Raw genomic sequence first — 13,868 nt, 5'->3', positions numbered from 1 at the left:
GATTATGTACGAGGTCCGGTTTAGTTTGGTCTGAGATTGATTTGAGGCCAACGGTAAAGTACTAGTAGGTCCGTCTGTCTAAGTTGTCCAGTTTGTATAGTCTCAAAAAAGACTCAAACCATATTATCGAATTAAAATGGATATCGTATTCAGACAGCAATTGATGTTTTAGCAAGAACATATTATTATTAATGAAATTCATAATAGCAGAAATTAAATATTTGAACCCATAATTAAATGTTGGAGTGGGCATTTTGATTTTCAGTTTGGTTAATTATTAAATTGAACTAAGGAACGAAAACCAAACAAATGTCATGTATACGTACGAACGTTGCAAAACCAAGATCGGTTAGCTCCGCATAATCTCTATCCTCAGGATCCAAGAGTTAAGATGCAGCAGCTCACGGATTAAATTATCCATGATGATGATGATCACAAGACTTGAGATGAAGAAGACATGACTCATGTTCGGTGTTCCAAGACCAAAAGGAAAAAAAGTTATTATTAATTATGTCATATTACTATAGATGAGACATGCACCACATACACACCCAACGTATGCCCAACACTTGCTTATAACTACCCAAAACAGTAATCACCACAACACGCTTGAAAGCTCTTCAAGCCACGCTATGGCAGATGGTCACATGCTGCCAATAGGTTTGTGGAAAAATGTTTGAAGGTTCTGATCATTTTCAGTTTCTATTTTAAGAATATAGAGGAAAATAAGAGTCATTGATAATTTAGAGAAGTATTGTATCATATAATTGACTGCATATGCATATATTAATGTAGAACCTTATCCTAATGCAAACGCAATACTATTTAATAAGCGAATTATACATGGTAATCAGTTTGTGACGTATGCTCACACTTTGAAATAGGAACTCTCCTTCCAAATTGGTTGATTCATGAGTTAGGGTTGACACTTGTAATGATCTCTCTTGACTTGAACCGAAAAAAAAAGAGTTAATTAACTTTGAATACGATAACTTGGACCGAGCCTTAAACACTCCAACCAGTGCAAGATCTCCGCGTTCGGGTCTCTCTCGACCACCACAACAGTAGCCGTGATCTGCATCACTCCTCTATACGAGCCAACGCGACCGCGAACACGAGCCACGGCTCCGATTCTGATATTTGCGGCTTGTTTCCGCGCAGCCCTTGCGAGGAGCAGAATCGTGGCTGGATCCCACCGGGAGAAGTAAGAAGACGAGAGCTGGTTCAGCCAGAGGATGCACGTGACGCAGCCGGTGCCATCGTCCACATCGAACTTGAGGAACTTTGGGGTCAGGTCGCGAGAGACGATTGTGCCCACTGTCTCTACGCGTGAGACGGACGCGCTGCCGCCAATTAGGGAGAAAGAGTTGGGTTCTGTATGCGACTGTGTCAGGCAGTGGATGTCACGCGCCACGAGTTTAGCGTGTGTGTTTAAGAGTGATCGATCCATGGCTGGGCTGGAGAAGAAAATACAAAAAGATGAACAATGTGCATATTGATATTAAAAGGAAACTGAATTAATTGTTGAAAAATTTATAAAATTTGGAATGCAGCAAGTACATTATAAGCAGTTTAATTTTTTTTTAAATGTGATTATAAAACGTTTTTTTCATATAGCTAATTTAGATGTGCATATTTTCTGTTTTTATTACTTTTGTGGTAGAGTTACTTGTTTTATTATGGAGGTTTGTTAATTTCCGTAACCAAATGATTATTATAGAATCTACCGGGTTTACTTTTTAGGTTGGACCTCAACGATATTAATTAGGTGATTTACTTAACCTTCTTGAGAATTAGAAGGTACTGTAGTAAAGAAACCATAGCATGATAGATAACAATTTTGAGGTCTTACTATATGATGCACAGCAGCACTAACCAAGCTTTCAATTAATTAGACACAGTTAACAGACAATGCATAACTCGTTTTCTTTTTTCTTTTTGGGTAAGAGTAGGAGAAACTATTGTATGGTGCGATGTCATTTTCGAGTTTACATTTGCTTCAGATGCAGAGAATAATAAAGTCCACAAGTTAAATGCTCCAAGGACAGTTGATTACCATTTACAAAAGGAACCAACACCTTTTTCAGTTTCTTCTTTGATAAATTAAACAGAACCAAAAAAACCACTAGTGATCTGGACTCCTGGACTGTGACTTATATTAATACTTCAGTACACTATGTCCTGACTCCAATTTCTGTATTTCTAAACAAAAAAAGAAGTGCAGTTTTGTATAAACTAGTGAAATCAATTTATTAAGTTAGAGCGAGAGAAAAAAAAAGAGTTAAAGCTTAGTCCATGACCATGACGCTACGAAAGATATACTAGAAAAGGCCATCTAAAGAACTCATACGTGGACGTACGAGGTGGATTAAAAGTGGGTGAGAGAATGAGACACGAAACTTCTTGAGCATATGACTATTACTTGGGAGGTAAGCCATACCGCGTACCTAATGGTTCAATTCCTTACGAACTAAAGCTAATGATTGACCAAAAAAAAAAGAGAAGCTAATGAAGCTTCAACATAATTAATTATCTTATCTATGTGTTTTTATGTGATTAGGAAGGCTAAGTAAAGTATTTGCTTACCTGTGACTTATTTGCGGACCCAGAGGATCTTCTAACTTAGTCTGCAATTTAGAAAAAAAGAGCAAAGTAATAAAAGTAATTAGACAAACGATGCGCATCAAATATAATCTTGAATATAATCATTCAAGATGATGACTTTAGTTTCAAACACAAAAGAGCTTAAGCCGTATATACGCAGTATTATTCTAGGTTCGATTCCAGCTCAGTGCAACTACGAAGCTAAGAGATCATTAGAAAAGAAGGGTTCACACAAGAGGATAGTCTTGTTCTATGCCTTCACTGTAATTTGCAATTAACCACACGCAAAAGTGAACATCAAAGGTTTAGGTGAGTCTATAATGCTTCATTGGGAAGTAATTTAAAGAGGCATGTCATAAAAAGGAGAAAAAATTTCCCCTCAAAGAAAAACAAACTCACATACTACTAGAACAAGAGGATATATAGAAATGTTACCAAATGGAGAAGATGATTCGGATCTCATGCGTCTGGTGAAGGAGCTTCAAGCTTCTCTAATGAAGAATGATAAGCTGGAGAAGGAAAACCACGAGCTGCGTCAAGAAGTCGCTCGCCTAAGAGCACAAGTAAGCAATCTTAAAGCACATGACAACGAGAGAAAATCAATGTTATGGAAGAAGTTGCAGAGCTCATATGATGGCGGTAATACAGAAGGATCTAATCTGAAAGCATCAGAGAGTGTCAAATCCAACACAAAGGGTCAAGAGGTCAGGAATCCAAATCCCAAGCCAATGGCCCAAGTACAGTCTACAGCAATAAAGCCGCCACCACCTCCACCACTTCCATCAAAGACAACACTTGGAAAAAGATCTGTACGGCGTGCTCCAGAAGTTGTCGAGTTTTATCGTGTCCTGACGAAGAGAGAGTCTCATATGGGGAACAAGATCAATCAGAATGGAGCTATGTCTCCTGCATTCAGCAAAAACATGATTGGTGAAATCGAGAATCGCTCCAAATATCTTTCAGATGTAAGTACTGTAAAGTATAAACTTTGTCCACTAATAACTTAGAAGAGGTGATTAGATGAGAAACCATATGAAATCTCCATCATAACTGTATTATCTATGTGCAGAGTATTAGAAAAACTGAATTTAACAGATTTAACATTCATTTGCAGATTAAATCTGACACTGACAGACACAGAGATCATATCCATATCTTGATAAGTAAGGTGGAGGCCGCAACATTTACAGACATATCAGAAGTGGAGACATTTGTGAAATGGATAGACGAAGAACTATCTTCCTTGGTTGATGAAAGGGCAGTCCTAAAGCAATTCCCTAAATGGCCAGAACGCAAAGCAGATTCACTAAGAGAGGCTGCTTGCAATTACAAAAGGCTAAAGAGCCTTGAATCAGAGATTTTGTCATTCAAGGACAATTCAAAGGATCCCCTGACGCAGGCTTTGCAAAGGATTCAATCGTTACAAGACAGGCGAGCATGTATAAAGAATATAGTAATTACTAGCAACTTCCTGATCTTATCAAATAACACGAGTTAATAATGGCGCTTTAAAATCTTCGAAAAATTTCAGGTTAGAGGAAAGTGTTAACAACACAGAGAAGATGAGAGACAGTACAGGGAAGAGATACAAGGACTTTCAGATACCGTGGGAGTGGATGCTCGACACAGGATTGATTGGACAGGTAGCTACGTGACTGATTAATTCTGATTATGATGAAATCTTAATCTACAACACTATACGTTGAAATACATACACCACTACTTTGACAGAAGATTTACCTTGTTGCAGATAAAATACAGCTCGCTTAGGCTAGCTCAGGAGTACATGAAGCGAACTACCAAGGAGCTGGAATCAAACGGAAGCGCTAAAGAAGGAAATCTTATGCTTCAAGGGGTTCGATTTGCCTACACAATACACCAGGTAGATTATAAACAAGCCATGGTCATATTTATTTGGTTGTATTTACTAACATATAATTCAATACAGTTTGCTGGAGGTTTTGACGGAGAAACATTACGCGTATTTAATGAGCTAAAGAAGTTCACTACAACTACAACTACAAGTGAACACAGAAGATAAAAGAAAGGATGTAAAACTAAACCTGTTGACATATCCTCTGTTAAAAAAAAATCTAGGTTTTGTTATGAATTTGAGAATAAAAGACTTGTTTGGTGTGCAAAGCTAAGAGAAGGAAACCATGTTGTAATCTATAGCTATTGAGATTACGCATTAGAATATGTAAAAGAAAGTAGGAGGACTAAATTATTATTTATATGCCTAAAGTATATCGTGTTCATCTAATGAGTTTTCCAATGCAACTAGCGAAAACACAAAGCCCATTCTCAATTCCAGATTACTACTCATGTCACTGTTTTAAAAACCCACTGGCGAAGACGAAAAACAGAACAAGAAGCGATGAGCATTACCTCGGCAGTTTTCTTCAATCAACACCATCGATTTTTCGGTTTGAGTTTTTCGAGATTCATGGCGCTTAAAACCCAATTAAGAAGAAGAAGAAATTTAAATGGCGCTCAAAACTCAAAAGACAGATTTTTGTGAATTTTTTGATTTTGAGGATCTGTAGAAGAAGCGACAAGGCTCTCTCTATTTCAAAGAGCAAAGAAGAAGACACTGATCACTGTAATAAACCTCGGAGTCGGCAACGCAGGCCCAATAAGCACAGATAAAATCTCTGAGTCGGCAATACAGGCCCAATAAGCACAAGCTATAAAATCTCAGAGTCGGCAATACAGGCCCAATAAGTACAAAATAATATAATCCGACCCGACTCGCAACTATCGGATCTGTAACGACCCAAACCAAGTAACCAAGCACCACGTATTTGATCTTATCCGGTTATCCCAATGTACCACTCAGGACAACCGATTTTTTCCGGAAAAAAGAAAAAAAAAAAAAAAGGGTGCGGCTTCGCTTCTTCTTCCCTTGCTCTCCAATCTCTTATTATCCGTTTGATTTTTCTTTCTTATTCTTCTTCTTTCATTAATTCAAATCAAAATAACAGAAAGAAGAACAGCGACGGTGGTTACGATGGGGTCAGGTGCATCGAAGAATAGTGAGGACGATGACGATGGTTCCAATGGCGGAGGTGGTCAGCTCTACGTTTCACTCAAAATGGAGAATTCTAAGGTTGAAGGCGAGCTCACTCCTCATGTCTACGGCTCTCTATCCCTCATCGGTTCCTGGGATCCTTCCAAAGCTGTGAGCATCTCTTTGATTTATTTGTCTTTACTTCCGATTCATCCATCTGGATTTTGATTGCGTCTTTGCGTCGTCCGTTTTTTCAATTTTTATTTAACAGCTTCCGATGCTACGTGAATCTGCGTCAATGTCGGAATTGAGCTTCGTTGTTCCTTCTGATCACGGTATTACTCTATTTGGTGGACTTGTTCAGCGATCGTCTAGCATATTAGTTTGAAGCCTATGTTGTAATCTAAGCTTCTGCATCACCTCTTTTGGTTTGGTTTGGTTTGGTTTCGTGTATAGAGACTTTGGATTTCAAGTTCTTGTTGAAGCCAAAGAACAGGAATACGCCTTGCATAGTGGAGGAGGGTGAAAATAGGCTTCTTATTGGTGGTTCGTTACAAGGGGATGCTAGATTAGCTCTGTTTAGGCTCGAAGGTGATGTGATTGTTGAATTCCGAGTCTTCATCAAAGCTGACAGAGTTTCGCCATTTGATCTTGCTACTAGTTGGAGAGCTTATAGGGAGAACCTCCAGCTTTCTACAGTACGTGGAATTCCTGATGTCAGCATTAATCCTGATCCAAAATCTGTTGAGGTAAGTTTGCTCTTCTACTTCTTTGTTTTTACCACAATTTCATCTATATGTAATGTGTTGGTTGTGTCAGTCGTGACAAATGAAAAATTTCTTTGATGTATCATAGCAGTGTCCTTCAGAAAGTTTGGAGCTCGATCTTGCGCATTATGAGGTTCCTGCTCCTGCACCTTCTGCAAACTCGTCCCTTGTTTATGCGGCTGACAATGCCGAGAATCCACGATCTCTTTCAGCTTCTGGTACATTTCTTAATGATAAGAATACAAACACAGCATCAAACATTTCTGAAGATTCTGATGTTAGGGTTGATGGATCTCCATCTGCAAAGGTGCTACTTTGATTAGTTGCTTGGTAGATGCAGATTCTCCATTAATTAACTTCCGGCTTTCTTATTTAATCATTGCCATACATCTCACCCACAGGAAATGACGATCATTATTCCCGATTCCTCAAATATCTATTCGGCTTCAGGAGAGGCTGAGTCAAAGTCAGTGGGAACACTCTCACTGTTTCAGCAAAAAGATGGTCAAAAGGGACTCTTTGTTGACCGCGGTGTTGGCTCCCCTAGGCTAGTCAAGTCCATTAGCGCAAGCTCTTTTTTGGTCGATACCAAGCTAATCAAGGTTTGGCCTGAGCTAGTTTCTATCTTTGGGTTGGGTCATCTGAAATTTAATATTTTTTAATATTGTTCTCACTCTTTTATTCTTTTTATTTGTTAGAATTCAATGCCAGCCGCTGCAGGAGCTGTTGCCGCAGCAGCAGTAGCTGATCAAATGCTTGGACCGAAAGAAGATAGACATCTAGCTATTGTCCTGGTATTTTTAGCCACAGAGATGTTGTTCATAGTTTTTGCAGGTCGTTTAGCTTATGTTTTCTAGTTTGATTGTTGGAGGTGTACGTTGTTGTGGCTGGCTATTTTATTTAACTTATAAACGTGAACGAAAAAAAAAAAAAAGTAGACTGGATGTTCTATTTCACACCGTTCCCGTCAAAACTGTATCAGGTTGGCTTGCCAGCTCGAGGAAAAACTTTTACTGCAGCAAAGTTGACAAGATATCTACGCTGGTTGGGACATGATACTAAACATTTTAATGTTGGAAAGGTTAGCTATTAATTTGTTGGTACGATCATTGATTGTTTTAGCGTACCCTGTCATAACGCAACCCTTGTTGGAAAGATTGACTCAAGCACTGCTCCGTTTCTTTGCAGTACCGACGGCTTAAACATGGAGTTAACCAGGTACGGTTTGGTTCTTAAACCGAGGGTTTTACAATTTTCTGTCCTCGTTTTGGATGATTTGTGATTAAAAACGAATGAGCCTTTTGTAGAGTGCTGATTTCTTCCGAGCTGACAATCCTGAAGGTGTAGAGGCACGGACTGAGGTAAATGAAAATTGAACAATTTTGTTAAGCCATTTTCCGACTGTGTCTTCTAATTTGTGTGTCTAAATCTCTCTTATGATATTTTCAACTTAAATTCGTCATACTGGGAGGTGTTTTGTTCACTGGTAAATGTTAACACTGTTTATCTTCTTTTTTGCACATAGTTTTAATATATCACATGCCACTAGGTAGCAGCACTTGCAATGGAGGACATGATAGCTTGGATGCAGGAAGGTGGTCAAGTAAGTATCTTGGTTAGATGTAAGTTCCTGGTTTTTATATCTTGCATTGTAAATAGTTTTTAGCTGTAGGTTGGAATCTTTGATGCAACTAATAGCACACGAGTCCGACGGAATATGTTGATGAAAATGGCTGAAGGAAAGTGTAAGGTATTGAAGCTTTGATATACTGTGATGATGTTTCTCATAGAAAATGGCACGGTTATTCTTCTGTAGAAAGCATGCTTGGTTAGTAGTGTTTATTTTCAACGAATTGCTTTGATGCAGCGCCCAGAATGCTGTCATGACCACCTTCGGCTAATATTGAATTTGGAATTATCCTCCGTAACTGATTTACCTTTTATCTCTTATGCAGATCATTTTTCTGGAAACGCTATGCAATGATGAGCGCATTATTGAAAGGAACATACGTCTTAAAATCCAGCAAAGTCCTGACTATTCAGAAGAGTACGATGTTTACTCCGTAACTTATATTTTTACGTTCTCCTTCACGGGTCAACTAAGTTTAGTTTATGCTACTCTGCAGAACGGATTTTGAAGCTGGAGTACGAGACTTTAGAGACCGTTTAGCCAATTATGAGAGGGTCGGTATACAAACTTGCACTTTCTCAACGTCTCTTAAATACCTTTTTAAGCTTACCTAACTTTGCTTTGATGCACTATTATCTCGGTACTTGATACAAATGTTGAGCTTACTGAGCTTACTCTTTTTGCCAGGTTTATGAGCCTGTAGAAGAAGGTTCTTACATCAAAATGATTGATATGGTCAGCGGGAACGGTGGACAGATACAAGTACGTCTCTATCTGTTTCTGTTTTGGTGTTTCACATGGCTATTTCATGTAATCTTAATCTCAATATGATACTTGATGGTTTTGACTCTTTGTGACTTTTATTCTATTTTTGTTGCAGGTGAACAATATTAGTGGTTACCTTCCTGGGAGAATTGTGTTTTTCTTGGTAACAAATCCGTAATTCAGAATCAATAGGCTATATCTCTTACTTGTTTTCTATTTTGTCACGTCTTTAGCCTATTTGCAACATGCAAAAAATTAGCTTACAAGTAATATACTTGCATAGGTCACTGTGTCCATCGCCAACAGACTCAACATTCATCGGCTAATATCTAAATATAATTTAGAGTGGTCACAACATCTTAGATTTTTGAAGGCACTGATTTTTCTTCTAGGTGAATACGCATCTCACACCACGACCAATACTGCTCACTCGGCATGGAGAAAGCATGGATAATGTTAGAGGCAGAATTGGAGGAGATAGCGTAATAAGGTATGTTCTCTGCTCTGTTTCTTCCAAATGCTGTCTGATTGTTTCCGTGTTTTTTTTTTGGTTTTCCATCACATTTGTGAGATCACCTAATGATATGCTAATTTTGATCCAATTTTTTTTTTCTTGTTTAAATGCGGAAATTTGTTTCTCATAACCTTTTGCAACTTTGTAACGCAGTGAATCTGGAAAACTTTACGCAAAGAAACTTGCCAGCTTTGTTGAAAAGCGACTTAAATCTGAAAAGGCTGCTTCGGTAAGTACCACAAACGAAAGGATTAGGAATTTGGTATAACTGCAATGTGTAGGAATTTGGTGCATTGGAAATTGTGTCTAAGAAAACTTTATGACCTGGGTACAATGAAACACGTTTCACAATTTGAGAATTCAATTGGAAGTTTCTGTTAAGAACTGAACCTTTCCGAGCTCTAATCCTTTCGTTTCCAATTGGTATAACTTATCCGTGATAGCTGGTTTATAATGGTGAATCTATAGGTTACACATTAGATATCTTAACTACTTTTATCGATGTAGGATAATGTCATGCCACTGCATTTCTTGCACCAATAGTTATGGCAGTTCTCCCTCGCTTTGCCCTAGATAATCATTTCCTCCGTTTAATCATTTTGTTCCCAATGGGTTAAACTCTAAATCAGATTAATTCATTTATAGAAAGTGTATCAGGATCAAGGGAGACCATCATTGCTTGGTTGATACAATATCAATTTAGATTTAGTACACCATCCCACTCATCCTTGAAGCCTTTTTTGGTACGGGTTCTCAGGGATCAATCAGTTCCATACTTGGTTGGTCTGGAATAAAAAAGTTTTTAGCTAATATCAATTGCTTTTATTTATCTCAGATTTGGACCAGTACACTTCAGAGAACAAACTTAACAGCAAGTTCCATTGTCGGATTCCCCAAGGTTGGTGTTTACCTACTGCGAGAATGTCTTCTGGCTCTTGAGGTGTATAATATTTTGCTGTGAGGAAATCGATTTGTCATATTTTCATCTTAGGTGCAATGGCGTGCCCTGGACGAGATCAATGCTGGAGTTTGCGATGGGATGACATATGAAGAGGTAAAGAAGAACATGCCAGAAGAGTACGAGTAAGTGACTTGGTCAAATCTGTATATGTAAAAGAGCGTCATTATTAGTTGCGACATCGATACCCTCGTGAAACAGGCAATAAGCTATCAGACTTCTCTAACTCATCTTGTGGTGCATATGACTGCAGATCTCGGCAAAAGGACAAATTGCGATACCGATACCCTCGTGGAGAGTCCTACCTTGATGTAATTCAACGGTACGTTCTTCTCTTGTGCTTCTTTTAAGTTCATAAACTAAATCTCAAGAATATATTGCTTCCTTGACAAATGCAGGCTTGAACCTGTGATCGTTGAGTTAGAACGACAAAGAGCTCCTGTCGTCGTGATATCTCACCAGGTTATATTCCGGCTTAACTGTAATACTTTGAAAAGAAAAAAGAAAACCACAAACCTTATATTTTGCTGTTGAAGTCTCTGACTTGTGACTGAGTTCCAACCTTCCTCTTTCTGATGGTTTTTTATGCAGGCTGTTCTGAGAGCCTTGTATGCATATTTTGCGGATCGTCCCCTCAAAGAAATACCACAGATCGAGGTAAATCTAAATTAGAATAAATATGAGATGTATTTAAAATCATTGAGTGATAAGCTTTGAGAGAGTTTTGGATGCAAGTGATAACATTTATGAATGTTTGAACAGATGCCACTTCACACTATCATAGAGATACAGATGGGAGTTTCTGGTGTGCAAGAGAAGCGTTATAAACTCATGGACTGAATCCAAACAACAACTGTTTCCACAAATCTCGACAACTCTCAGTCTTAAAGTTTTTTTATTTTACCACTGCGAGTATGGTTGCAGATATCTCTGGGCTGCATTTTGGTAACCCAGTTCTTAATTTATCCACCAAATATTTTTATTTATACTCCCGAATGTCCTGTAATTTCAAAATGTTATATATTCTTCATGAAAATTAAATTTAATACTACAGATACAGCTGAAACTACTGTCTTGTCGATTAATTTTTAGGATACAGTTCAGTTTCCTTGGGTTATGACCGAGACTGATTAACCTTTATCTCTTCTGAGTGTGACATAGTAAAATTTTAGAAACTACGTCATATATAATAACGGACACTATCATCGACAATTGAAAAAAAAAATCTGAAAATTGAAATAAAATTCAACTTTTTATCAAAAACAACAAAAGTTATCAGTTTAATATATGGGTCATCGGCCCATACGATATTAACTCTATTTTTTAGGGAGAAAGCCCGTTAAGAATAGCAAAAAATCAAAAAAGTGTAAAAATAGTCAAATATGGTCCCGGCGGGGCTCGAACCCGCGACCTTCGGCTCATAAGACCAACGCTCTAACCAACTGAGCTACGGGACCGCTTACGAAAATAATGTGTTCTTAGTTTACTAATAGGATAAATTGTGAAGAGATCCTTTGTAACAATTGTATGAAGATATTCAGAATTCTCAGAACATTGCAAAATTCAGCTTATATTCAGAATTCTCATCTCAGAATTCTTTGAGAGCAGCTGTGGAGAGATAAATCGGTATCGTTTGATATGATCACCATCCACCAGGGTAACAAATTAATGAGATTGAATAGTCGTTATAAAGCTATTGATGTGTTTGGGTGGTGGGTCGTAAGCTCCAAGTCACCAACCAATTATTTGAATTTTAAGTTTTTTTTTTTTTGTCATTCTTATACATATTTTATTTTTATTGTTCATACACACCTTGTGGGGGCTGCAACATTGACTTATATGGCCTCCTTAATTATCATAGTGGTAGACAAAACTAGGCATCGGATCCCGATCGTTTTTGTTCTTTTGTTTTCTTAACATATTCTGATGTTGAATTTTTGCCTTAGATAAAAGAGTACTATTTGAATTATGTACGAGAAAACCTTACTAAGACATGATATTAAGTCTTTTTTTTTTGTGTGTGTGCACCATAGAAATGACTTTAAGTCTATGTAAATCATGTCAATCCGGAAAGGCGGAAAGAAAATTTCTTACCTTTTTCATTTGGCTAGTGTCCCGCGCAAAACAGAATGCTTTTCAGGCAAAAATTTACTATAGATAGTCATAACCCTTTATAACAAAATTGTCATACTTGCAAGAATCTTGATAATTAACACAGTGCATTCCGATTCAAGAAAAAATCCATATACAAAAATCAAGACGTCCTGTCAATGGGCATACCATGATATTGTGTATATATATATGTTAAAAAGGACAGTACCTAATCTCTTATTGAGTTATTGGATAAAACAAAGAAACAACAATGCATTCTAAACTAAATTACAAACAACAATACACTGAGAAATGGGTAGCCATAATTATGCGCGTATGCTTAATTTTAGTTTATATGTGGTGGTACGTTCATCTCTATATATATATCAAACTCATTGATGTCATAAAGAATATATAAAGTATCATTTAGTTTTGAGAAATAATGAAAACATACGTCTTCATGCTAGATTGCTAGTTTGACCTACCCAAACCTTTTCATATAATATTTATTTAACCAAGGGTTTAGGTAACACCGAAAATCCAATCAGGATTGCCTGAAAACAAAACCTATGGCTCGATCAGTCCCGTCCTAAGATATATCTCATACTTTTTGGAACCTGTAAAAAAACGGATACAAAGGAAAGTGAGATGTTTATGTGACTTCTACAACTTTGCTTAGAACAAAATTCTAAAAATATCAAAATGTAAGAAATATATTTTTTTTTTGAAGCACACGCACGCATATGTATAGTGCAGGGTGGGGGCCAAATAGGTTTTTATTTTTTTCCATATTTGGATGGTGGAGATGTACTCGACTCTGAATTTTCCAACTTTTATGTTTGTCAGATTCCAAATAACTAGTCATTTCATTGATATCGCTCAACACACACACTGTGGTCCATCTTTAATAAGTAATCAGATGCGTTTTCAACGAGCGAATTCGACATCGCCAGAAGAAAAAGCCAATAAAAAACAAAGAAAAAAACATTGAAAGTAAACGTCGTTAATTTCGTAACTATGAATTTCAGATCTAAAATGAGAACAGAAATGAATTGCATTTGGTATGGAGCATTATTTCTACCGAGATTTAGTGGTTTGAGTGTGTATTCGATTTTCATCTTTCAAACATACGATTTGAAATGTTAACGACCAGCGAATACAGTAATACCTACCATCACTGGTTACAAAATAAAATAGATAAACTTACAAATTATACATCAACTATGATTTTTTGTTATACAGTAAGTCTGTAACCATATTTTGTGAAAGCAAGTATAGCTAGTAACATATTTTTTAAACACAAGGTTTTCGATACACATACGAAGCCCTCAATTCGATTATCCAACAAAGCATTATATATACAATGTAAACAAAGTAATTATTAAATAAGAAAAACTAATAATTCAGATCTATCTTCCATACTTGCAATTTCCCTGATTGGTTTATAATTCTAATAACTTAAGAAAATAATATCTCCTAATAATAATAGTGGTATTCATTTTATAAAAACAAAAATTAGAAAGATTTAA

At 37.0% G+C, this 13,868-nt stretch overlaps 2 protein-coding genes, 1 non-coding gene and 1 pseudogene across 15 annotated transcripts; 2 read left to right on the top strand and 2 right to left on the bottom strand.

Annotated features, from left to right (window-relative positions):
- Positions 1–805: 805 nt before the first annotated feature.
- Positions 806–3,179, bottom strand: LOC104765145 (CST complex subunit STN1 pseudogene; annotated as a pseudogene). Its single transcript, XR_015594983.1, has 3 exons — positions 3,040–3,179; positions 2,587–2,627; positions 806–1,457 (listed from the first exon to the last, which is right to left on the bottom strand). The product of XR_015594983.1 is annotated as a CST complex subunit STN1 pseudogene (transcript).
- LOC104765157 (INCREASED PETAL GROWTH ANISOTROPY 1-like protein 1) lies at positions 2,720–4,867 on the top strand. 3 transcript variants are annotated; one of them, XR_015594982.1, is made up of 5 exons: positions 2,720–3,569; positions 3,719–4,043; positions 4,136–4,247; positions 4,355–4,486; positions 4,553–4,867. XR_015594982.1 is itself a non-coding variant. In XM_010488832.3 (5 exons), the coding sequence occupies exons 1-5, from the start codon at positions 3,033–3,035 to the stop codon at positions 4,643–4,645; spliced, it is 1,191 nt and encodes a 396-aa protein (XP_010487134.2). In that variant the 5' UTR covers positions 2,775–3,032; the 3' UTR covers positions 4,646–4,867. The 3 variants fall into 3 exon arrangements, 1 of the variants encoding a protein (XP_010487134.2); XR_015594981.1 differs by having other exon boundaries at positions 2,775–3,569; positions 3,719–4,057; XM_010488832.3 differs by having other exon boundaries at positions 2,775–3,569; positions 3,719–4,035.
- A 555-nt stretch (positions 4,868–5,422) lies between these two features.
- LOC104754878 (6-phosphofructo-2-kinase/fructose-2,6-bisphosphatase) lies at positions 5,423–11,314 on the top strand. 10 transcript variants are annotated; one of them, XR_015594977.1, is made up of 25 exons: positions 5,436–5,486; positions 5,589–5,785; positions 5,886–5,949; positions 6,071–6,363; positions 6,473–6,688; positions 6,783–6,983; positions 7,080–7,175; positions 7,364–7,462; positions 7,570–7,599; positions 7,689–7,742; positions 7,931–7,984; positions 8,054–8,131; positions 8,337–8,428; positions 8,508–8,565; positions 8,699–8,773; positions 8,892–8,939; positions 9,169–9,266; positions 9,444–9,519; positions 9,948–10,033; positions 10,126–10,188; positions 10,282–10,373; positions 10,502–10,570; positions 10,647–10,710; positions 10,840–10,905; positions 11,011–11,314. XR_015594977.1 is itself a non-coding variant. In XM_087508069.1 (24 exons), exons 2-24 carry the CDS (start codon positions 5,615–5,617, stop codon positions 11,086–11,088), a joined length of 2,235 nt encoding a protein of 744 aa, XP_087364195.1. In that variant the 5' UTR covers positions 5,423–5,486; positions 5,589–5,614; the 3' UTR covers positions 11,089–11,314. The 10 variants fall into 10 exon arrangements, 3 of the variants coding, with proteins under 3 accessions (XP_087364195.1, XP_087364194.1, XP_010487153.1); XR_015594975.1 differs by having other exon boundaries at positions 9,936–10,033; XR_015594980.1 differs by having other exon boundaries at positions 7,907–7,984.
- A 317-nt stretch (positions 11,315–11,631) lies between these two features.
- Positions 11,632–11,705, bottom strand: TRNAI-UAU (transfer RNA isoleucine (anticodon UAU)). The gene has a single exon. It is a non-coding gene; the product is annotated as a tRNA-Ile (tRNA).
- Between the last annotated feature and the right edge of the window lie 2,163 nt (positions 11,706–13,868).

Source organism: Camelina sativa, chromosome 3 (genome assembly GCF_030686135.1).
Source record: "Camelina sativa cultivar CO46 ecotype springtype chromosome 3, ASM3068613v1".
Classification (NCBI taxonomy): Eukaryota; Viridiplantae; Streptophyta; class Magnoliopsida; order Brassicales; family Brassicaceae; genus Camelina; species Camelina sativa.
Note: the sequence above shows the minus strand (reverse complement) of the source record. Positions and strands in the feature narration are given on the sequence as shown.

Excerpts from the sequence above, each read along its gene's own strand:
- LOC104765157 (XM_010488832.3), top strand. The coding sequence starts at position 3,033 with ATGTTACCAAATGGAGAAGATGATTCGGATCTCATGCGTCTGGTGAAG. Across the intron at positions 3,570-3,718 it reads GCTCCAAATATCTTTCAGAT|ATTAAATCTGACACTGACAG; the intron begins GTAAGTACTGTA and ends ATTCATTTGCAG. Across the intron at positions 4,248-4,354 it reads ACACAGGATTGATTGGACAG|ATAAAATACAGCTCGCTTAG; the intron begins GTAGCTACGTGA and ends ACCTTGTTGCAG.
- LOC104754878 (XM_087508068.1), top strand. The coding sequence starts at position 5,615 with ATGGGGTCAGGTGCATCGAAGAATAGTGAGGACGATGACGATGGTTCC. Across the intron at positions 7,743-7,930 it reads GTGTAGAGGCACGGACTGAG|GTAGCAGCACTTGCAATGGA; the intron begins GTAAATGAAAAT and ends ACATGCCACTAG. Across the intron at positions 8,566-8,698 it reads GTTTAGCCAATTATGAGAGG|GTTTATGAGCCTGTAGAAGA; the intron begins GTCGGTATACAA and ends TCTTTTTGCCAG.